Consider the following 22,807-nt stretch of genomic DNA (forward strand, 5'->3'; position numbering starts at 1 on the left):
ACCTAAATTGATTTTTATATTGGAAAATGACATTTGTTTAAAATGATCTTAGAAACTTCTCAAAGAATTATGCCTGTTTGGGTCCCAGTTTCTTAAAAGTATTTGTGGGACACTGGAACTGACTGACTAGGACTTTAAGTCCTTTATGAAAGCTTCTTAATGAATGTGCTTAAGAAACTATCATGGTTGTTAGTACTGTGCCGAAGGAGAACACTTAAAACCAATACTTTTATCTTTAAAAATAAATTCTGTGCTTGGTGGTGGTGTTAATAATGCTGTGCTAGGTAAAAAGCTCCTGGTGTGACTGGTTTTGATGCCAGGAATTATAGAAAGAACTTTATAGTTCTTGCATTTTGGAAGTATAATTTTGTTTTTCAGGACAGTCTTTTATAAGCTTTTTCATACTGTCCCTGATTCTAGGTATTTCAGGTGAAATCAAATGTTGGATACAGTGTGTTCTATGCACAGTTGCAAATACTATCTTTTCAGGAATCTTAACCCTTTATATAATGTATTACTTCATGTCTTACTTCTTCTTTAGTAACATCAGTAATGATATTAGTCTAGAAACTAGTAGAAATCTAATAGTACCAGAAACCAGCATCCCAGTCTGTATAAATTTTCTTCACTGGGATTTGAAAGTTCTAATGGTCTACAAAATAACAATTAAGCAATAATATTTAACAAATAATTAATTGTTTGATATTAGTGGCTCAACTTGAAGATGCAGTTCTCTTAATTTTCTAGAATTGGCCTTGTTTTAAATGGAAAGATGAAGAAAACAGTGCTATCAACAAACCAATATAACAATTAATATAAAATCTTTTCATTTAGCTTTAAAAATATGTGCCTTTGTATCTATTGTACAGTTGTATGTCTGGATTTATTTGTTTTGTATTGCTGCTGTAACAAATTACTACGACGTTAGTGGCTTAAACAATATAATTGTGTATGATCTTATAGCTCTGTTGGTGAGAAATCTGACATGGGCTAAAATCTAGCCCTACTCTGTTGGTAGGGCTGCATTTCTTTCTGGCAGCGCTAGGGAAGAATCCGTTTCCTTCTCAACTGTCTTATTGGTAGAACTGATTCTTTGAGCTGTAGGACCAAAACCCAGGTTCTAGTTTTATTACTTACTGTAAGCTGAGAGTCTTTCCTAGCTTCTGGAGGCCACCGCATTTCTTGGGTCCTGGCCCCTTTTCGATTTTCAAAGCCAGCAATGCAGGGGTTGAATTATCTTCCTGTTGCATCTCTCTGACCCATTCTTCCTCAGTTAGCAGTCACTTTTGAAGACTCATGTGTTTAAATAGGGCCCACCTGGATAATCCAGTTAATCTCCCCATTTCAAGGTCATTAATCTTAATCAGATCTGCACAGTCCCTGTTGCCATGGAAAATAACATATTTATAGCTCCCAGAATGTGTACATCTTTGGGAGGCCATTATTCTGCCTATCACATTGGCTAACGTAGGAATTTATAATGTTTCATATTTAAAAAAAACAAAACCAAAAACAAACCCAAAACTACAGTGTGGAAACCTGACTCAGAAAGAAGTGAAAACTAGTCCAGTTTCCTTGTTCTTTACCCTGATCAACTCTCCTTATGTTAACCTCAGGCTAGACATAAGTATAACTACTTCTTAGCCTGATTCTAAGAACCTGGTTAATCAGAATTGCTGTTTTACTTTTTGCCCTTCTTGTGTGGGAGGAAATCAGATGTTTTGGTTTTACAACTTTTTTAGGGGCTGTAGTAGGAGTAAAAGAAAGCAATAATAGTTTGGGTCCATTAAGTTCTTATGCCAGGTACAGATCTAAGCACTACTCATTTTCTCATTCAATCCATTTACCAACTCTGATGTAGGTACTATTGTTACTCCATATTACTGGCGAAGAAACAGTGCTTAGAAACTGTCTTGCTCCAGGTTTGACTGGAAGTGGTACAGCTAGAATTCAAACCCGGATCTTTTTAATGTTTGAGCCCGTTCTCTTCATTGTGATAACATATAATATCACTGCTTTTATTAAGTTCTTGTGAGTATTCGTGTGGAAAATGTGTTACTTTAAATCACTGTCTTACCAAATGAATGCATTTTACACTTAATTTCATTTTTGTTCATACAGGTGAAAAACCATACAAGTGTCAAATTTGCAATCAATCTTTTAGAATTAAGAAAACTTTAACAAAACACCTGGTTATTCATTCTGATGCCCGACCTTTCAACTGTCAGCACTGTAATGCAACATTTAAGCGGAAAGACAAGCTGAAATACCACATTGACCATGTTCATGGCATAAAATCTCCTGACGATCCTCTCAGTACTTCTGAGGAAAAACTTGTATCTTTGCCAGTAGAATACTCATCTGATGATAAAATCTTTCAAACAGAAACAAAACAATATATGGACCAGCCCAAAGTTTATCAGTCAGAAGCCAAGACTTTGTTACAGAATGTTTCTGCTGAAGTGTGTGTTCCAGTAACATTGGTTCCAGTTCAGATGCCGGACACTCAGAGTGATCTGGTGCGTCATACAACCACGCTGCCACCACCTTCTCATGAGATCTTGTCGCCGCAGCCACAAGCAACTGATTACCCCCGAGCAGCTGATTTAGCTTTTCTGGAAAAGTATACTCTCACTCCTCAACCTGCAAATATAGTTCATCCAGTACGACCTGAACAAATGCTAGATCCTAGAGAACAGTCTTATCTTGGAACGTTACTAGGCCTCGATAATGCTACTGCTGTACAAAGTATTTCTAATAATGAGCATCATTCATGAGTAAATCTAAACATTCCACAGACTTTTTTGATGGTTATGTGCTAATGGTAGCCTAGACTGATGGCTTTTAAATTAGTAAGGCTGCTATTTTTTCATTTTCTCTAGTTTCTCCAGTCCTCAGAACCGTTTCAAATCAAGAAAAATATGTATACCTGTTTACTGAACATATGAATGAATATTTGGACACATTTGGAGGTATAATATTTGAAATGACATTTCTGTGATTTTTAAAGATGACTTAGTGCTAATTTTTAATGGTTTCTCAGACTTTTCAAAATTACTGGCTGTTGACTTTATGGTTTTGTTTTTGGTTTTGTTCTTAATTATCCATGGAAATTTTTATTCTTGTTCAGTTTTGATCCTTTTTTCTCCCTTCACCATCTTCTAAACAAGCTTAAGGACCATGTAGCCTTTAAGAAAGAATATAAGAGTACACTGATAATTACAACTCTTCCTTGTCCTAACTTAAGATTCATTATTGCTTCTTCCACATTTTAAAAAACTGAAATTAGGAATTTAAATTTATAGGGAAGTCTTGGATATTTCTGTGTTTTTTATTTTTTATGTGGCCCTAATTTTAGGTTATTATTAATCCTTTGGTCTTTTGACAAACTCAAAGCCAGAAAGCTAACTTAATTAAGATTAGCTTGTTAAATGAAACCTAGAATTGAAATAATTCTCCAAATGATTGGTTTTTGCCTATGCTTCAATTATTATGAGTAAGAAATACAAATTTTTAATGTATAGGCATTAAATTATACAAGTTGAAAATGTCTTAAAGACAAATTATGACAGTTTTAACTAGATAGCTTTGAAGGTAAGTTCATCTTTTACATTCTGTCATTTAAGAAACATCAAAAATACATCATACCAGGTATCTTCATCTCACTAAAGGAGGGGCAATTATAACTAATCAGTGAAATTTAATTAACACGCTACTTTTGGTCTCATTTACTTTGGCTAACAAAATTGTGGGAAACAGAACCTAGGTATTTCATATATAATTGTTAGGGAAGGTGCCAAACAAATTATAAAATTCATGCCTAACTAAACTTAATGTTTACTTTAATTAAAGGGAACCACTATTTGTATACAGATTTACATGTAATCTAGATCTTTATTTTGCTTTTCACAGAAGCCTAATGTCTGTAATTATCCTTGATTTTTATTTTTGTAGGAGATAAAAGTTGAGGACTTGGTGAAAGGAAATAGCAGTTAGAGCAAAAACCTCACTGATAAAAATTAATTGAGGAAAAAGTCAGTCAAAATTATAAAATACCTTTAAAGATGTGCACTTTCCATATTTTCAAGTCAATTTAAACTTAAGCTAGGATAATGTTTCCTAGTAGAGCTGCTTGAAGGATTAGAATAGGCAGGGTTGATTTATTATTAGCATGTCATTTGTATGTAAACTACTGGAAAATAGCAATTTTAAGAGTTTTCTAGTTCAGTTTTGTTTACACTCCTAATTGCTTTAAGCACTTTTTTTTGTGTGTAAACTGTAAAGTCTGGCCCAGCCCTTGTGAAAAAAATCACAAATAAAATAATGAAGTTTTAATGAATAAAATTTAACCACTTAATAATGGGGAAACTTGTTTGCTGAAGCACTTAAGAAATGAAGGTACTTTAGAGGAACATTCACCATACTAGTGGCAATAAAACAAAAGAAGAAAAAATGTTGAGATTGAGGCAGTTAACCAAAGTAGCTCATACAAGTAACAAAACCGACCTGAATTTTGCCTCAGTCATCAAGGTTTGGTTGTAATTAATCTAGGACCAGTAGATATAATTAATGTATTCTTCTTTTTAAAAGGTTCTTACTTTTGTGTGGAAATGTTATATCTGGGGTACTTACATGATTGAACTTGACTATATGAGGTACTATTGTTAGTCTGTTAGTCTTTCAAATTGACTTTTAAAAATACAGATCTTTATGATTTTTATCATAAAGACCAGCGAGACTTTTAACTAAAAAACTTCCTGTAATGAGACAAAATAATACCTAAAAGTATACCCTGCCTTACATATAAACCATCATAGAAAAGTTTGGACTTATAAAAAGGCAGATGATATGTATGTGTCTGTATGGTATATTGTATGCTTGGTAGCAAGAAAGAAAGAAGGTGTTGCATTTTCACATTGAAAAGAATACTTTGCTTTTTGAAGGTATTTACTTTAGGATTATTTTAATAATAATTTCCTAATGCTTTAAATATATAATTTGATTGTAGGATTGGTTTATGGTATAAAACTTTTCTGGAATACATCTCTTAATGTAAAGTGAAATAGAATTATATTTAGTTATTATTGTAGGTAAACTTGAATACTGGTTTACTCTTTCATAAAATGCTTTCAGTTATCTTGTTTAACCTCATAACCAGCTCTGAAAGAGAAAGGACATGCTATATTCCCATTTTAGAGATGAAGAATCTGAGGTTAAGATAAAGGACTCAGTTAAGCTCATATCATTAATAAATGGTAGAGCTACTAATAGGGAAAGAAAGCCAGCATTACTAAATGCTTACTATGTGCCAGGCACTACATTTTCTCATGTAATCTTAAACAGTCTGGGAATTAGATAGTATAATTCTTACGAAGAAATTATCTCAGCGGGTGGACAAACACACACAAATCTGCTGCCTCTAATTTCCAAAATTAGAATGTAGGAAATTTTAAAATTGTGAAAACCTCATGGATTTGGGCAAACTGAATGTATATAAGTTGTTGAAGTTGGCACAAAAAATATGTAATGAGGCCTACTCTTTTCAGTTAACCTTTTGTAATATTTGGAGTATTTGGACAAATGTTCCATTAACTCTAAAGTCCATTAATTTTGTAACTATACTTAAAATTTTGAATCTTGCAACTAAGTTTAGCCTCATTCAGAATTTTTTATTTTATGAACATAATTTATTGTTTTAAATTAATTTTTTAGCTGATAGCAGTTAGCACTTAATATGTAAATTGAATAATTTATGAAGTGTAGAAATTTGTTAACCTAATCAGTTTTTACTTAAATGCACCAAAGATTTTTAGTAGGTATTAAAATAGTTTAAAAGAATTAAAATTCTTTGTTGTTTGAATAAATATTTGTCCAAAGAAGCACAGTTGAAGTCCTAGGATTATGGATTTTTTAAAAAAATCGTTAGTTTGAATACTAAGATTAAGTGTTTGTGTTTATATGTATAAAAATAAAAACAGAAGAAAACACTCTGGGAATAGTCATACTGACAAATCAATTACAAGTAAGAATACTCAGTTTTCCTCAGTTTAATTAATTAAATGTTATCTTTAAGTGGACACTATTAAATGCTAAATAATAAGCTTATTTTTTACACTACACTATTAAAATAATTTTGCCTTAGAGTTTTTTTTTAAGACAAGTTGAACTTATTTTTATAAGAAACCCCACCTATTTTTTGCAGCCTAAAATACCATTTAAGTTTAGGGTTTGTTCTTCATGCCAGCAAGATTTAACCAACAACTGTAAAGGTAATGATCTTTGCGTACTTTTAAGTAATTTAGTCATTTATTGCTGGGACAAAAGGAGTAGCATAAATAGGGTTTTAAACTGGTGCTTTATTAAATGACTTCCTTTTAAGTGATTGTAGGTCATGAAATAGGTACACTAATATTCTGTCAACTTTAAAAGTGTCAAGACATCTTTGCAGAGTGACTATAAACTGTTAAGGGCTAATAAGTAATTAAATATCATTCATTGCTTTTCACTCTTTAATTGCAAACAAAAACACAATTAAACTGGTATGTTTATAAGTTTGAGTTCTTTTCCTACCAGATCATTTTAACATATCATTGATGAAAAGTCAGATTTAGAGCATTAGCTCTTTGACAGTGTCCTTTTTATACCCAGTCTTTTCTGAATTGAATGCTTTGTGCCTTTTCGCTGTGTTGTAGTTGCTTAAAATTGATTCTGCTGGCTAGATTGTACTGGTTAATAAATGATTTTGATTTTGTTGTTGTTGTTATGGGTTTTATGTTTGTGCTGCCTGCTGGTCAGGCAACACTTTTTTTTAGATTATTTTATGATTATTTAGGAAAATGGCACTAAGTACAAGTGTGAACATTTGGTTTTTTAAAATCTCTTTTGTGGCCTTTATAGTTACTGTGAAGCCACTCCAGGGCCTGTCTCTAGACGCTTATTAGAAGAATCTGACAAATAAAATAAAATGAGTAGTGTGTCTGCCTCTCTGTCTCCTCCTCCCACTCACCCTCCCCTCCCTTTTTAAAAGTAATCAGTTCCCATAACTGCACAGCTCTACATTGAATGGCTTCTCATTTCAGTTTGCCTAAAACTGAACTAGAGGTGATGGTTTGAGATGAGTTTCTCATTAGGAGCAGCAACATTCCAACCAACATACAATTGAGTTGATGAACTCAGGAAAAATAAGGACTTTTAAATTCATACTTGGATTATTCTAAGATTCAGTGCCAAATTTGAAGTAACTAAAAGTGTATTCTTTAATAAGGAACAAGTAGCATTTCTAAAACTTTAAATAGTGTTATGATAAATGTTACTTGTGATTAGGGTGAATAATGGATAATGTGAGAATAATTTTCTAAATAATTTCTAGGAACTATAGGCAATTCTTCCTTAGATACTCCCCTTCTTTTACACATTCCTCTCTTGGTAAATCTGTAGTGTTCTTTTGGGGGATCACCCTCTTGTTTCTCTAATGTTATTTCAACTTAAAGATACTTTTATCCTAGAATATTAGCATGCTTTCTGCTCTTCTCTTTGGAAGTAGCATTAATAAGATAGAAATAATAGGATTAGGTTGTGTGGAAGATGAGAGAAAGAAGGTCTTGGTAGAGTGACTATGTTTTGTTTACTCTTCATGTTTCATTCAACTTGCTATGTATTGATCTTAAGTCTATGACTATTGAAGAAGCCCAAGACAATTTAAATTTAGCCTCTGCAGCCATTTATACAAAGAGAAAATAAGAATTATATTCAGAGAATAGAGGTTATATAAAGATGGACGTATCTTTTTTTAAATCTTAAGTAAAAAAGTAATTTCAGTGCTTGCATTATTGTTGGAGATTCTAAAACATTTCTTGAATGAAGAGCATGTATACTCATTGTTATTTTGCCTCTTTGCTTGGTATTCCTGCTTGCGTTAAAGTTGGACAGTGTACTGTGGTGTAATTACAAAATTTTTATTTCTTCCAACAATTGGACTTTTCTTATCCCTATAGATACAACTGTATTACAATAGATGAGTGTGGCTGCCAAAAAGAATGAATACAAAGGTGGGCATTTAGCTGCTCCATGTTGTGTAGTAAGTGTTCTAATTAAAGGGATTTGTGATGTACATTAAAGTGGAAATGCTTTTGAACTTAGCCTTCAGTCTCAAATCATAAGTTTTGTTTTTAATCATTAAAGGACACTTAAAAGCAATTACAAAGAAAAATCTAAAATATCAAAATTCATTATTTTGTCAACTGTGTGAAGTATCTTGTGAGTTACATAGATATTTTAGCTGTCTCGTTTCATAAGTACAAATGTATAGAAAAATTCAGTTCTCTGTGAAGACTAGGAAGTGTATTGTATATTGAACTAGTTCTTTGTGTTATTTTGATATTTAAAATAAATATAAAGTTCTTTGGTCCTAATAAAGCATATCTAGGTTTTATTGAACACATTTTAACAGCATGGGAATGCAGAACATACTCTGCATGCCTCCTTAAAAATTGAATGCAAAGACCATAAACAAATGGAACATCTGGGTTACCATACAGTTCTGTCCATAAACCAGGCTTTTCCTTCCTTTACGAAATGGTCATAAGGAAATCCCCAATTTTCCCAAGGTGTAGATTGAGAGAGAGGCTGCGAAATACAGTTGACTCTTGAATAATGTGGATGTTGGGGGAGCTGACACCTGGTGTAGTTGAAAATCTGTGCATAACTTTTGACTCCTCAAAAAGTTAACTACTAATAGCCTACTGTTGACCAAAAGCCTTATCAATAACATAAACAACACATATTTTGTATGTTATATGTATTATATACTATATTCCTAACAATATAGTAAGCTAGAAAAAATAAAATGTTAAGAAAATCATAAGAGAGGAAAATACATTTACAGTACTGTAAAAAGTCCTGTAAGTGAACCAGTGCAGTTCAAACCCATGTTGTTCTAAGATCACCTGCATTTGCAAAGATGTGACTGGGATGTAGGGAAACAAGCAATAATGCAATACCCAGAAACTATTAACAACTATGGTATTCCCTCCCCCAGATCCAAAGGGTTGAGGGGAAAGACCCATGTGGAGAGGGCGCCTGTTCAGCTATGTGTCGCTTTTAATGTTGAGATGTAATCAGCCCAAGGTGGGAGAGGGGAGGAAGTAAGTACCCTCCCCTCCCTCTTTTTCTTTAGTGACCTCCCTGTTTGAAGCAAAACAGAAGCCACAGAGTAAAAAGGCTATTAATGTAGCATATACAGAATGTAGATCAGAATCCCACAGCAAAGAACAGTCTGGAAAACAGTGGGGAGTAGAAGTGAAGGGGCAAATAAAAAATATCCAGTACAGTTCATAGTGCTTCTTTAAAAAAAAAATTGTGTTAATAGCATTTGTTCATGAAAAACTATGAAGGGAAAACATAAAACAAAATGTGCTATCACTATGTTAAAAGAGTTGAACCAAACATTTCAGTGACTTAAGCTTTAATAAGAGGACTTATATTTGCAATGTTAATTTGATGAATAACAATAACATGAAATAATATAAATTAAGTGTACCTGAAAATCATTGTAATTAATATTAACATTTTTTGCTTAAAAAAACTAGTAGTGTTCTTATTGTGCATCAATCCTAAAGGCTTCCCCCACCCCCCCCCAAAAAAAAACCTCAATAATTTTGTTTAAAAATTGTTAAGGTAACAGGATTCAACTTCAGGTTATGTTGGGCATCAGTGAATATAATTTAATATCTCCCCTTTCTCATTTTTCTACTCAGACTTTGCTTTCTATATACTTCGTGTACCCATACACACATCCATACATTATAGTTTCTTACTATCTTTAGAGACAGTATGGTATAGTGGGTAAGAGCAAGACTAAAAACTGCCTGTGTACATATCCTAGCTTTGCAACTTGCTGTCTTGTATGCTCTGTATTGTTCATCTGTAAAATACAAATAATAGGAGCTATTTCACAGAGTTGAAGTGAAAGTTGAGGTAAATGTGTAAAGGACTTTAAACAATCCCTGGAATATAGTAACAGCAATATGCAAGCCATAATCATTATTAGATACCTACAGTTAAAAACCAAGAAGTTGTCAAGGGCACTGGCTGTCAAAACCATTACTTACGAATTCTTGGGAATCTCGGTTTTCTTTGTTTATCTAGTTTTGCTCCCTGAATCCTGAGGTAAGAACCAGCATGGAAAATTACTGAGCACTTGTATGGTCAGTCACTGAAATAAGCACGTTCACACAACTGTAAATTTAATTTTCTTCATTTTTCTCCCATCTCTCCCCAGGAAACCGCAAAAGGAAAGCTAATTAGTATAATTATGGGTGGGGTCTATTAGATGGGAGGAATGATTTAAATTAATTTTTGCCTACTTAACGGTTTTACCTAAGGTTGTCTCGGGCACCCGCAATGATTGCTACATTTACTGTGGAAATGCTGCTACTCTGTCCCCTTTAACCCAACCTGTTTACAAATAAGCTAATTTCAATTCTAAACCACGAGTTTTGGGGTGTCGCCAAGACTCCACCAAGGTTTTCGCCCTCCTCACGCAGAGCGAGCGGCTGCCCTTGTAATTGTTTAAATAAGGCGCTGTCGTCCCATTGGCCGGAGGCTGCTGCCCATTGATTGGCCTTGTGGGGAAGTGGGCGGTTCCCGGGCGCGCCCATTGGTGGAGGCGAGAAGTTTAAACGGAGGTTAGGGCCACACTTGTTTTGCTCCTCTTTGGAGTTTGCGAATTTGTGGCGTTTGTTTCTTTTTTTCCGGCGTGTCGGCGACTGGAAACGAGAGGGGCTAGAATTCGCTGTACGACCCCCAAAGCCGCCTCCGAGGGGCCGCGGCCGGGGTCCCCGCTCCGCAGCAGCTTTGTGGGAGCTGCGCCAGAATCTCTAGGCGGCGTCTCGAAGCTGCCATGGCGACCCGGCGTGTGGGGCGAAGCTGGGAAGTGAGCCCCACCGAGCGGAGGCCGCCGGCTGGGCTGCGGGGCGCCGCGGCCGAGGATGCGGCAGCTTCCCCGCCGGTCCTGTCTCTCAGCCACTTCTGCAGGTCGCCTTTCCTCTGCTTCGGAGATGTGCGCTTGGGAGCCTCGCGGACGCTGCCTCTGGTCCTGGACAACCCTAACGACGAGGTCGCTGAAGTGAAGATCTCCCACTTCCCAGCCGCGGAGCAGGGCTTTAGCGTCTCGCAGCGCTGGTTCGAGCTGCAGGTAGGTGGTGGGCGGGGCGTGCCCGGGCCCGGGCCCCCGCTCCCTGCTCTCCTGTGCCCTCTTTGGGCGGGCGGGGCGGGGGGGGGGCGCGACTTGGCAAAGACACCCACAAACGAAGGACGCCTTAGCTCCTTTTCACTGATTCTGGGCTAGTCCTTATCCCACCTGCTCTATAGATGGTTAGGGTAAGTGCTAATTTGGGCGGTGACAGCACATCACCGCGCGTGCGGGGTGCATCCTTAGAAGCGTTTTAATAGAGCTATTTATTTATTTTTAGGATTGCCAGGAATAACTTGGTTAGAGCAGCTTTTTAAAAAATTATTGCTTCCTATCAGTCATCTTAATATGCGTTTTAGTGTCCATATGTATTAGGGAAACTAACTCCAAATAGAGTCAGGGTAACTACTTATGCAGGAGAAATAGTGAGCTTTGTTTTGGCTGAATGTGTCTACAGCAAAAAAACAAGCATGGGTGGTGCATAAGTTTTAATATCATACTCCTTTTTTTCCCCTCTGCTACAGTGTCGTTTTAATGGTGAATCAAATTTAATTTTACAACTGTTGCTTCAGGAACAACCTGGGTAGCTTTTCTGCATTGCATTGGCCATAGTAATGTTCCCATCCCTCTTACCAAAAGCTAGAGAATTTATATTCTTATTTGACTGCTGTGGCCTTCCCATTGAGAACCTCTGAAAGTGTGAAAATAAACCATTAGCTGAGGGAGTCTGACTAGTCTATACAACTGCTTCATAAGGTAGTGGGAAGAGCTCTAATCTGAGGTCCATTAACTTGTGAGCCAACAGTGGTTCAGTTACACTTTAAGAACCTGTCTCTCCCCTCTACTTTAGGAATGCCTGCTTTTCATTCTATGCGAAGATAGATTTTTTTTTCCATCTATATAATACTTTTTATTTTTTTTTTTTGTTATGCGGACTAGAGTTGTTTTATGGGGTTTTTCAATTTATTTTGTTAGAATTTGCTGTTTTGTAAAACAGTTCACTTTTTTAAAGTTTTTGTTTGTTAGTGACCATACATTACATCATTAATTTTTTTATTTATTTTTTATTTTTTTATTTTTTAAAGATTTTGTTTATTTATTTGACAGAGAGAGAGAGAGACAGTGAGAGCAGGAACACAAGCAGGGGGAGTGGGAGAGGGAGAAGCGGGCCTCCCGCCAAGCAGGGAGCCTGATGTGGGACTCGATCCCAGGACCCTGGGATCATGACCTGAGCCGAAGGCAGACGCTCAATGACTGAGCCACCCAGGCGCCCACATCATTAATTTTTGATGTAGTGTTCCATGATCCATTGTTTGCGTATAACACCCAGTGCTCCAATGCAGTACGTGCTCTCTTTAATACCCATCACCAGGCTAACCCATCTCCCCACCCCCCTCCCGTCTGAAATCCTCAGTTTGTTTCCTGGAGTCCGTAAAACTAGCTGTTTATGATGTTTTATGGTTTCTACTTTAAAACAAAACTTGTCTTTTTTCCTCTGAAAAACGATGGACACAGTTTGTTTTGTCATTGTCAGGGTTTTGCATTTGACAAATTCCTGCCAGGCTATGGGGTGTAGATGCAATTAAGATTTTATTATAATTTTATTTTCTTGTTGAACCTTGTTACTATTAGTGGCTTTTTTCCTTATAATGAAATTAGATAGGGTAAGAAAATATATTTGACTTACTAAACTTATTAGGGTGTAGAGCATTGGTGACTAACAATTATTAATCATCTACTGTATTCTAAACTGTACATAATATGTTTTGATTATTATGCATCACTATTTTATACTCATTCAAAACGTGTTCTTTGATTATAGCCTAAAGAAAAAATAGTTATTTCTGTTAATTGGACACCATTAAAAGAAGGCCGAGTAAGAGAGATTGTGACATTTCTTGTAAATGATGTTCTGAAACACCAAGCTATATTACTAGGAAATGCAGAAGAGCAGAAAAAGAAAAAGGTAATCAGTTTTAATCATTCTGTGATTTACTCTAAGGAAATAAGAACATGTAAAAATTTTGAGAAGTCTTTTGTTTGTATTTTTTTGTTTCAGATTTTTATTTAAATTCTAGTTAACATATAGTGTAATATTGACTTCAAGAGTAGAATTTAATGATTCATCATTTACATATAATACCCATTGCTCATCACAAGTGCCCTCCTTAATACCCATCACCCATTTAGCCCATCCCTCACCCACCTCCTCTCCAGCAACCCTCAGTTTGTTCTCTATAGTTGAGTCTCTTAAGGTTTGTCTCCCTCTTTTTTTTTCCCCCTTCCCCTATGTTCATCTGTTTTGTTTCTTGAATTCCACATATGAGTGAAATCATAGATATTTGTCTGTCACTGACTTATATCCCTTAGCATAATACACTCTAGCTCCATCCACCTCATTGCAAATGGCAACATATTCTTTTTGATGACTAATTGTCCATTGTGTATATATACCCATCTTCTTTATTCATTCATCAGTCAATGGACATTTGGGCTCTTCCCATAATTTGGCTATTGTTGATAATGCTACTGTAAACTTTGAGGTGCATGTGCCCCTTTGAATCGGTATTTTTGTATCCTTTGGGTAAATACCCAATAGTACAATTGCTGGGTCGGAGGGTAGTTCTATTTTTAACTTTTTGAGGAACCTCCATACTGTTTTCCAAAGTGGCTGCACCAGTTTGCATTCTCACCAACAGTGTAAGAAGGTTCCTCTTTCTCTGCACCCTTGCCAACATCTGTTGTTTCCTATGCTAATTTTATCCATTCTGACAGGTGTGAGGTGCTATCTCTTCGTGGTTTTGACTTATATTTCCCTGATGATAAGTGATGTTGAGCATCTTTTCATGTGTCTCTTAGTCATCTAGATGTCTTCTTTGGAGAATTGTCTGTTATGTCTGTTCTTGTTTTCTGCCCATCTCCTGATTATTTGTTCTTTGGGTGTTAAGTTTGATAAGCTCTTTATAGATTTTGGATACTAATCCTTTATCAGATATGTCATTTGCAAGTATCTTCTCCCATTCCTTAGATTACCTTTTTACTTTCATTGATTGTTTCCTTCACTGTGAAGAAGCTTTTTATCTTGATGAAGTCCCAATAGTTCATTTTTGCTTTTCTTTCTCTTGCCTTCAGAGACCTTTGAGTAAGAAGTTGCTACAGCTAATGTCAAAGAGTTTTCTGCTTGTGTTTTCCTTTAGGATTTTGATGGTTTCCTATCTCACATTTAGATCTTTCATCCATTTTGAATTTACTTTTGTGTATGGTGGAAGAAAGTGGTTCAGTTTCATTCTTCTGCATGTGCCTGTCCAATTTTCCCAGCATTATTTGTTAAAGAGACTTTTTTCAATTGGATATTCTTTCCTTCCTTCTTTGTTGAAGATTAGTTGACCATATAGTTGTGGGTCCATTTCTAGGTTTTCTGTTCTACTGATCTATGTTTCTGTTTTTGTGCCAGTACCATACTGTCTTGATGATTACAGCTTTGTAATAGAGTTTGAAGTCCAGAATTGTGATGCTTCCCCCTTTGCTTTGCTTTTTCAAGATTGCTTTGGCTATTCACGTCTTTTGTGGTTTCATACAACTATTAGGATTGTTTGTTCTAGCTCTGTGAAAAATGCTGGTGGTATTTTGATAGGGATTGCATTAAATGTGTAGATTGCTTTGTGTAGTATGGACATTTTAACAAAATTTGTTCTTCCAACCCATGAGTATGGAATGTTTTTCCATTTCTTTGTGTCATCTTCAGTTTCTTTTATAAGTGTTCTATAGATTTCAGAGTACAGATCTTTTACCTCTTTGATTAGGTTTATTTCTAGATATCTTGGGTGTTCAGAATGATTGTTTATCTATCTGTGCTTAAAGGACAAGGCAAGCATAGGGTCCCCCTACCACTCCATCATCTTAACTCCTCTGAAAGATTACTTTGATAAGTCTTGAGGTAACATATATAATATTGCTAATTTAAAGGTAATATTCAGTAGCTATCAACTTAACCTGTATGTTTTGCTTATTTTTTGCAGAGGAGTCTTTGGAATACGAGTAATAAGAAGAAAATGTCAGCCTCTTCAAGTAATAAGAGGATTTCCTGTATTCAAAATGTTAACAAAACATTTTGTGTTTCACAAAATGTTGACAGAGTTAGGAACCCACTACAAGCTTGTGAAAATTTGGCTATGAATGAAGGCTGTTCCCTAACAGAAAACAGTTCTTTAATCCTTGAAGAAAATAAAATACCAATATCACCTATTAGTCCCATTTTCAAAGAATGCCATAGTGAGACTTCCTTGCCTCTTTCTGTACGTCGATCTACAACATACACATCTCTTCATGCCTGTGAAAATGGGGAGCTGTTGAAAGTAGAAGGTGCCGGCGTTTTGGAAGATTTTAATTTTAGTGAGAAAGTTGCAAATGAAACTTCCTTTAACTCCACAAATATTAATGGCCAAATTGAAGAGAATAGTAAACTTATTCTTACCCCAAACTGTTCTTCCACTTTGAACATTACACAAAGCCAAGGAAATTTTCTAAGTCCAGATTCATTTGTAAATAACAGCCGTGCAGCTAATAATGAACTAGAGGTGGTGGCGTGTCTTTCATCAGATACGTTCATGAATAATAATTCAAAGCATGTGCATTTGGAATCAAAAACTGTACATGACAATTACCGGACAATCTTAAGTCCTGATTCTTTCATAAATGATAATTATGGACTAAATCAGGATCTAGAATCAGAGTCAATTAATCCAATTCTATCCCCAAATCAATTTGTAAAAGATAATATGGCATATGTATGTATATCTCAGCAAACATGTAAATTATCACCATCATCAAATAAAAATTCTCAGTTCTCACAGTCTCCTCAAGATCAGAGAACAAATGGAGTTTTACCTCATATTCCTGAATGTCAGGGTTCAGAATCTCCCAAAGCTATTTTTAAAGAACCCAAAGCTTTAGAAATGAAGTCAAATTGTTACAGTTCTACAAAAAATCAACCTAAATTTTCTGCAATTCAGGATATTTCTAGTTACAGCCATGATAAACTTAAAAGACGCCCAATACTTTCTGCTACTGTTACTAAAAGTAAACCCACTTGTACCAGAGAAAACCAAAAAGAGACTAATAAACCAAAGGCAAAAAGATGTCTCAACAGTGTAGCAGGCAAATTTGAAACAGTAACAGATAATCAAAAAGAGAAAGATGGTCTTCAATCTTGTCTTCCAGTTATAGATCCAGTATGCAATAAATCTGTAAGTTATAAAAATGTAATAACTCCTCCCTCAAAAACCACTTTAGTTGCCCGTAAAAGAAAGAGTGAGGGAGACAGGGACGAAGCAAATGTTAGAATTACAGTTACAGAACATACAGAGGTACAAGAAATCAAAAGAATCCATTTTTCTCCTGTGGAATCTAAAACATCAACTGTTAAAAAAATGAAAAAACTGGTAATACCCATCTCAAAACATATGAACAGAGAGAAATTAAACCTGAAGAAGAAAACTGGTGAGTCTCGTTTATAAAATCTTTAATGAAACTATACCTATAGGGTGCATATTTGCTCTTTCTTTTGGTTTAGTAAGTTTCCTATTGATAAGCTTGAATTAAGTTGCACTTTTCATTTACCAGTTTGCTTAGCAGAAGATGGGGCCGAATCCTAAAATAGTTTTGATCTTGTTCTTAATGAAACTTTGATATTTTGCATTAATTTCAGTTAAAAAAAAAACTGCATTAAAATAGTTATCTTGATTACAGAGTTACTTGGCACCCCTCAAGTTTTATACCCAGGGGAAGTACTTTACTTGCCTCACTAAGGTCCAAGCCCTGACTGGAAGACCCAGTGATGTGCCTGGCCCCCATCATACCATCTGAGAAAATGCAAAAGAGGCCTTTGCATCTTCTGTGCACCTCCTGACATTATTCTCCCTCAGACTTTACTTAGCCATTAATTATGAATGAAGATAGGGTCCCAGAGCTCTGCATTCCTTTGGGAAAAACATCACTGTTCCTTCCCCACAACTCGCAGCCTTACCATCAAGTCTGCCTCAAAAACAGGACTAATTCCATCATGCCCTTTTAACCCAAATTACCTCATGACAGTCAAGTTCCAGGCAGGAAAATGAATCACACTACTTACTTAGCAGATAATTTAAATGAATCCTAGAACTCCCAAGAAGTATCACACATCTCATTTCTCTCATTTATTATCTCCTTTCTCTTTGAACATCCCCCTAATTTGAACATACTCTCATTTATTATCTCATTTCTCTTTGAACATCCCCTAATCTCCAGCTCTTTAAACTGTGTGCCCTCTGAACTCATGGTCCTTCATTAGCATTGTCTTTTATAAACATTCCCTCATTCTGTTACCTTGCTGAAACCTGGCTTTTCTGAAAACACTGTTTTCATTGCAACCCTCTCAAGTTGTGTCTGTTTTCTTTCCTATTCCTCTGACCCTGGGCCTCTTGATGGGTTAGTGGTCCACCTTCCTTCTCACATCTACTTCTAGACTATTTTTTTTCTTCTTTATCCTTGAAAGCAAACGAAAAGAAAACAAACAGCAACAAAACAGCTTGAAGTTCATTTTTCATTCTCTTCCACCTATATTCCTCTTTGTAATAATGAAAGACTACTCTCAAGATTTTTACATTTGGTTAATTTGGCTTCTCCAAAACAACCATCATTATTTTTTATCATTTCAAAATCCTTGTAGGATCTTTCCAATATCTGGGCCTTTTAGTTCCAACGTACTTAGTCCTAAAAACATCTCCATCTCTAATCACCATCTCTATGATTTTAGCATTTTCTCTAGAAACCCAACTCAAACATTTTTTTCTCCCCTTCCTACACATACAATCCTTTAATCCATCATGGTTTCAGCAGCCCTCACTCTGACATGTCCTTACTTTCCTACTTCTACAGCTTGGATTACATAACTCATGATCATTCGATTCATCTCTCTTCCCCTCATTATATTTGTCTAGCAAATTCCAATCCCAGTCCAACTCTACCTGCTCTGTGCCTGAATCTTGCTGGTTGGTCTTTAAATTAATGACCACAAATCTCAAGTAAGCCCTTAACTCTTTTTGACTATGTCTTTTTGGATTTATTGACTTTTACACTTTGCTACAGACTGTCTCATCTCTCCCTTCTTTTCTCCTGAACCCTCTAACACTCTTCTTTCCTCCTCTCCCATGATTGAGAATAGTAGGTAACACTTACTGAGCATGTCTTCTGTCAGACCCAGTTGTAAGTGCTTTGCTATTACCTCCTTTAATACTAAATAATTGTTATCAGTACATTTTCAAAATAAGGAAATCAGTGCACCCAGAAGTTGAATAATTTGCCTAAGATCGCAGAGGTAGTAAATGATAAAGCTAGGGTTCTACCCCAGGCAGTTAGGCTCCAGAGATAATCCTCTGAACCTTGTCTAAGCTTAATACTAAATAATTGTTATCAGTACATTTTCAAAATAAGGAAATCAGTACACCCAGAAGTTGAATAATTTGCCTAAGATCGCAGAGGTAGTAAATGATAAAGCTAGGGTTCTACCCCAGGCAGTTAGGCTCCAGAGATAATCCTCTGAACCTTGTCTAAGCTGATGATCTGCTTCTTGCTTCATTGAGTCAGTAGAAGTATTGAAGAAAACCTTAACACACTCGACATTTACCACCCTTACTTGTGTTTCATCCACTGCTTTCTTCCCACTTACTAAAGCATGAAGTGTCTATGCACTCGATGTGGCTGGGCTCTTTACTGGTACGAGAGATCCTGTGCCCTTCTACCCAAGGATGTTGCTTTAGTGATTGTCTTCTTTCTCCCATATCTTCCAATTTTTTACTCCCTACTGAGTCATTTCTGATACAAATATGCTGTTATTCCATCCCTTAAAAAACGAAAACTTATTAATACCATTTATCCCTCCTTTAGCCCCTGCTCCATTTTTCTGCTTTCTTTTGAGCAAGACTCCTTGAAAGAACCTAAGTGTTTACTTTGTCATTGTTCACTGAGATATGTATACTTTTATGTGTAAACATTTACCTGAATTAAAAGGTGCTTTTTAATGTAAAAAAATCATTTAGAAAGTTGCTTGTATTAGCTGTTTCCACTTTTTTGAACCCACTTCAGTCAGGTTTTGACTACTGAAACTTTTCTTGTCGAGGTTATTAAAACCTCCTTCCACACTATTAAATCTGATAAATATCAATCTTCATCTTGAACTCTTACAAACTGATACTTTGAACCTCTGTCTTCTTGGAACACATGATGCTGCCATCCCCACTCCCTCCTGGTTCTTTTCCTACTTGTTGCTTCTCAGTTTTCCTTGTGGAGTGCTCTTTATCACCCCAACCTCTAAATCTTGGAGTAAGTGAAGGCTTAGTTACTGACCCTTTTTCATACTCTTTTTTTTTTTTTTGGAAGATTTTATTTATTTATTTGTCAGAAAGAGAGTGAGAGCACAAGCACGGGGAGCGGCAGGCAGAGGGAGAAGCAGGCTCCCTGCTGAGCAAGGATGCAAGATTCAATCCCAGAACTCTGGGACCATGACCTGAGCCGAAGGCAGCCGCTTAACCAACTAAGCCACCCAGGTGTCCCCCTTTTTCATATTCAGAGTCTTACTCATTCCCTTAGTGATCTCATTCCATCTCATAGTTTTCAGTGCTATCCATACATGGAGGCCTCCCAATTTTGTATCTTTAGGATGGACCTCAAATTTATTTTATCCAACATATAACATTTCTGCTTCACTGTCTAGTGAACATCTTCATTTAATTTGTCCAAAACCAAACCTTTGCTGTCCCCTCTACCATGATACTCCTACCTGGCATGTCATTCCCATCACAATACTTGTTGGGACCTCTCATCTCAGGCCCAAACCTTGTAATGTCCTTAAGTATATTTCTCTCCAACCTTCTCTTTATAAATTCAGTCTGTCTGACTCCAAATTCAGTCCTTCGATGAATCCTATCTTCTCTTTCTTCTAAATACAGAATCTGATCACTTCTCACCATTTCCAGTGGCACTGATTTAGTCTCTCATTGCAGAGCCTACTAATAGATCTTGCTTTCACCTTTGGCTTCTCTATAGTCTATTTTCCATATAGCAACCAGGGTAATACTTTAAAAATGAGTTGGATTCTGATGTTCTCTGGTTCTGTACCCTCTAATGGCTTCCCATTTCACTGAAAGCCAAAGTTTTTACAATGATGTACAAGGCCTTGTAAGATTTGTATTACCACCCATCTCCCCACTTCACTCTTACCTCTCTCCCCCTTGCTCACTCTGCTTGTACCACCCTGGCTTCCTTGTTATCCTTGAATCCTCAAACATGCTCTGTCCTTAGGGTATTTCAAGTTTATTGTCCCATCTATATAGAATGATTTCCTTCTCCAACTCCCTTATATCAGACTCAAAAAGGTCACTAACTTGCCCAAGGTCACAGAAGCTACTAAAATTAAGTTTATAATTGAAACTCAAGTCTCCCTAACTACAAAGTAAATGTTTTTTCTGCCATATTTTGCTATACTGTTATGGTTTAAGTAAGAGAAGGAACAGGTAAATGTAAGGATTTTATTTTGGGCATTGACCAAAGATGATAGTGATTGGGATCCACTGGCCTCAAATTTCTGATGTGCCAAAATAGATGGAGGCAATGAGTGGTATCCAATATCTGGCTTTCCCACTCCCTTGCTCAGGAAACTTGGAGTGGCTCTCTGCTGTTATCAGATTATTTCCAGGCTTGTTATTCTGCCATTTAAGGTCGTCCCCATGTGACCTCTATGTAGCCAGCCTGCCTGCTAACTTATATTCCACAACATTCTTTGCCATGCTAGTCCTGTCATTCCATCATTTATCTTCCTTTCTTTCTTTTTTTTTTTTTTGTTGTTGTTAACTTCATACATAGTTACATAATTTTTTTTCTTGTGATGAGGACTTTTTTTTTTTTAAAGATTATTTATTTGAGAGAGCGAGAATGAGAGAGAGAGAGAGTACATGAGAGGGGGAAGAGTCAGAGGGAGAAGCAGGCTCCTCGCTGAGCAGGGAGCCTGATGCGGGACTCGATCCCGGGACTCCGGGATCATGACCTGAGCCGAAGGCAGTCGCTTAACCAACTGAGCCACCCAGGCGCCCGAGGACTTTTAAGATTTACTTTCTTAGCAACTTTCAAATAGGCAGTACAGTATTATTAACTGATCACCATGCTGTATATTACATCCCTATGACTTAGGTATTTTATAATTAGAAGTTTATACTTTTGACCCCCCTCACCCCCACTCCTCCCCACCTTAGGCAATTACAAATCTGTTCTCTGTATCTATGAACTTGGTTTTTGTTTTTGTTTTTGTTTTAGATTTCACATATAAGTGAGATCATATGGTATTTGTCTTTCTCTGTCTGATTTATGTCACTTAGCAGAATGCCCTCAAGGTCTTTCCATGTTGTCACAAGTGGTAAGATTTCATCCATTTTTATAGCTGAATAATATCCCATATATATATGGGATATTATTCTTTATCCATTCACCCATTGAAGGGACTCTTAGGTTGTTTCTGTATCTTGGTTATTGTAAGTAATATTGCAGTGAACATGGGAGTGCATGTATCTGTTTGAGTCAGTGTTTCTGTTTTCTTCATAAAAATACCCAGAAGTGGAATTGCTGGATCATATGGTAGCTCTAGTTTTAATTTTTTGAGGAACCTCCATACTGTTTTCCATTGGCTGTACCAATTTACATTCCTACCAACAGTGCACCAGGGTTCCCTTTTCTCCTCTTCCTTGCCAACACTATTAATTCTTTTTGATTGTAAACATTCTAACGGGTGTGAGATAACAGCTCATTGTGGTTGTGATTTGCATATCCCTGATGATGAGTGACGTTGAATATCTTTTCATGTGTCTGGTGGCCGTCTGTATGTCTTCTTCGGAGACATGTCTATTCAGATCTTTTGCCCATTTTTTATTTGGATTATTTGGGGGATTTTTTTTTTGCTATTGAGTTGTTTGAGTTCTTTTTCTATATTTTGGATATTAACCCCCATCAGAGTTTTCTCCCATTCAGTATGTTACCTTTGATTTGGTTGATGATTTTCTTTGCTGTGCAGAAGCTTATAGTTTGATATAGTCTCACTTGTTTGTTTTTGCTTTTGTTGCCTTTGCTTTTGATGTCAGATCCAAAAAATCATCACCAAGTCAAGGAGCTTACTGCCTGTTTTTTTTTTTCTAAGAGCTTTATGGTTTCTGGTCTCACATTCAAGTCTTCAGTCCATTTTGAGTTGATTTTTGTGCATAATATAGTAGTAGAGCTTCATTCTTTTGCATGTGGCTGTTCAGTTTTCCCAATACCATTTATTGAAGAGACTGTATATTATATATTCTTCCCTCCTTTGAATGTAAATCAATTGAACATGTATGTGTGGATTTATTTCTGGGCTCTCTATTCTGTTGCACTGATCTGTGTGCCTGTTTTTATGTCACTACCATACTGTTTTGTTTACTATAGCTTTGTAATATAGTTTGAAATCAGGGAGTGTGATGCCTCCAGCTTTGTTCTTCTTTCTCAAGATTACTTTGGCTATTTGGGGGCTTTTGTGGTTCCACAGAAATCTTAAGACTATTTGTTATA

General features: G+C 36.2%; 2 protein-coding genes across 4 annotated transcripts in view; both read left to right on the top strand.

The window, feature by feature from the left end:
* ZBTB41 (zinc finger and BTB domain containing 41) overlaps nt 1–8,138 on the top strand; it is a 49,026-nt gene extending 40,888 nt beyond the window's left edge. Inside the window, exon 11 of the mRNA XM_045877096.3 lies at nt 2,122–8,138. Coding sequence (XP_045733052.1) covers nt 2,122–2,777 — 656 coding nt within the window. The 3' untranslated portion in view covers nt 2,778–8,138. The remainder of the gene's footprint in view (nt 1–2,121) is intronic.
* Nucleotides 8,139–10,315: 2,177 nt separating this feature from the next.
* ASPM (assembly factor for spindle microtubules) overlaps nt 10,316–22,807 on the top strand; it is a 64,769-nt gene continuing 52,277 nt past the window's right edge. For 2 of the 3 annotated variants that reach the window (XM_064594054.1, XM_045877099.3), the window contains exons 1-3: nt 10,316–11,194; nt 13,014–13,157; nt 15,211–16,690. In XM_064594054.1, coding sequence (XP_064450124.1) covers nt 10,901–11,194; nt 13,014–13,157; nt 15,211–16,690 — 1,918 coding nt within the window. In that variant the 5' untranslated portion in view covers nt 10,316–10,900. The remainder of the gene's footprint in view (nt 11,195–13,013; nt 13,158–15,210; nt 16,691–22,807) is intronic. The other variant, XM_064594055.1, reaches the window with a different exon arrangement.

Source organism: Mirounga angustirostris, unplaced genomic scaffold, assembly GCF_029215605.1.
Source record: "Mirounga angustirostris isolate CCGP_5_RB_7025 unplaced genomic scaffold, mMirAng1.0.hap1 SCAF_6, whole genome shotgun sequence".
NCBI classification, from domain to species: domain Eukaryota; kingdom Metazoa; phylum Chordata; class Mammalia; order Carnivora; family Phocidae; genus Mirounga; species Mirounga angustirostris.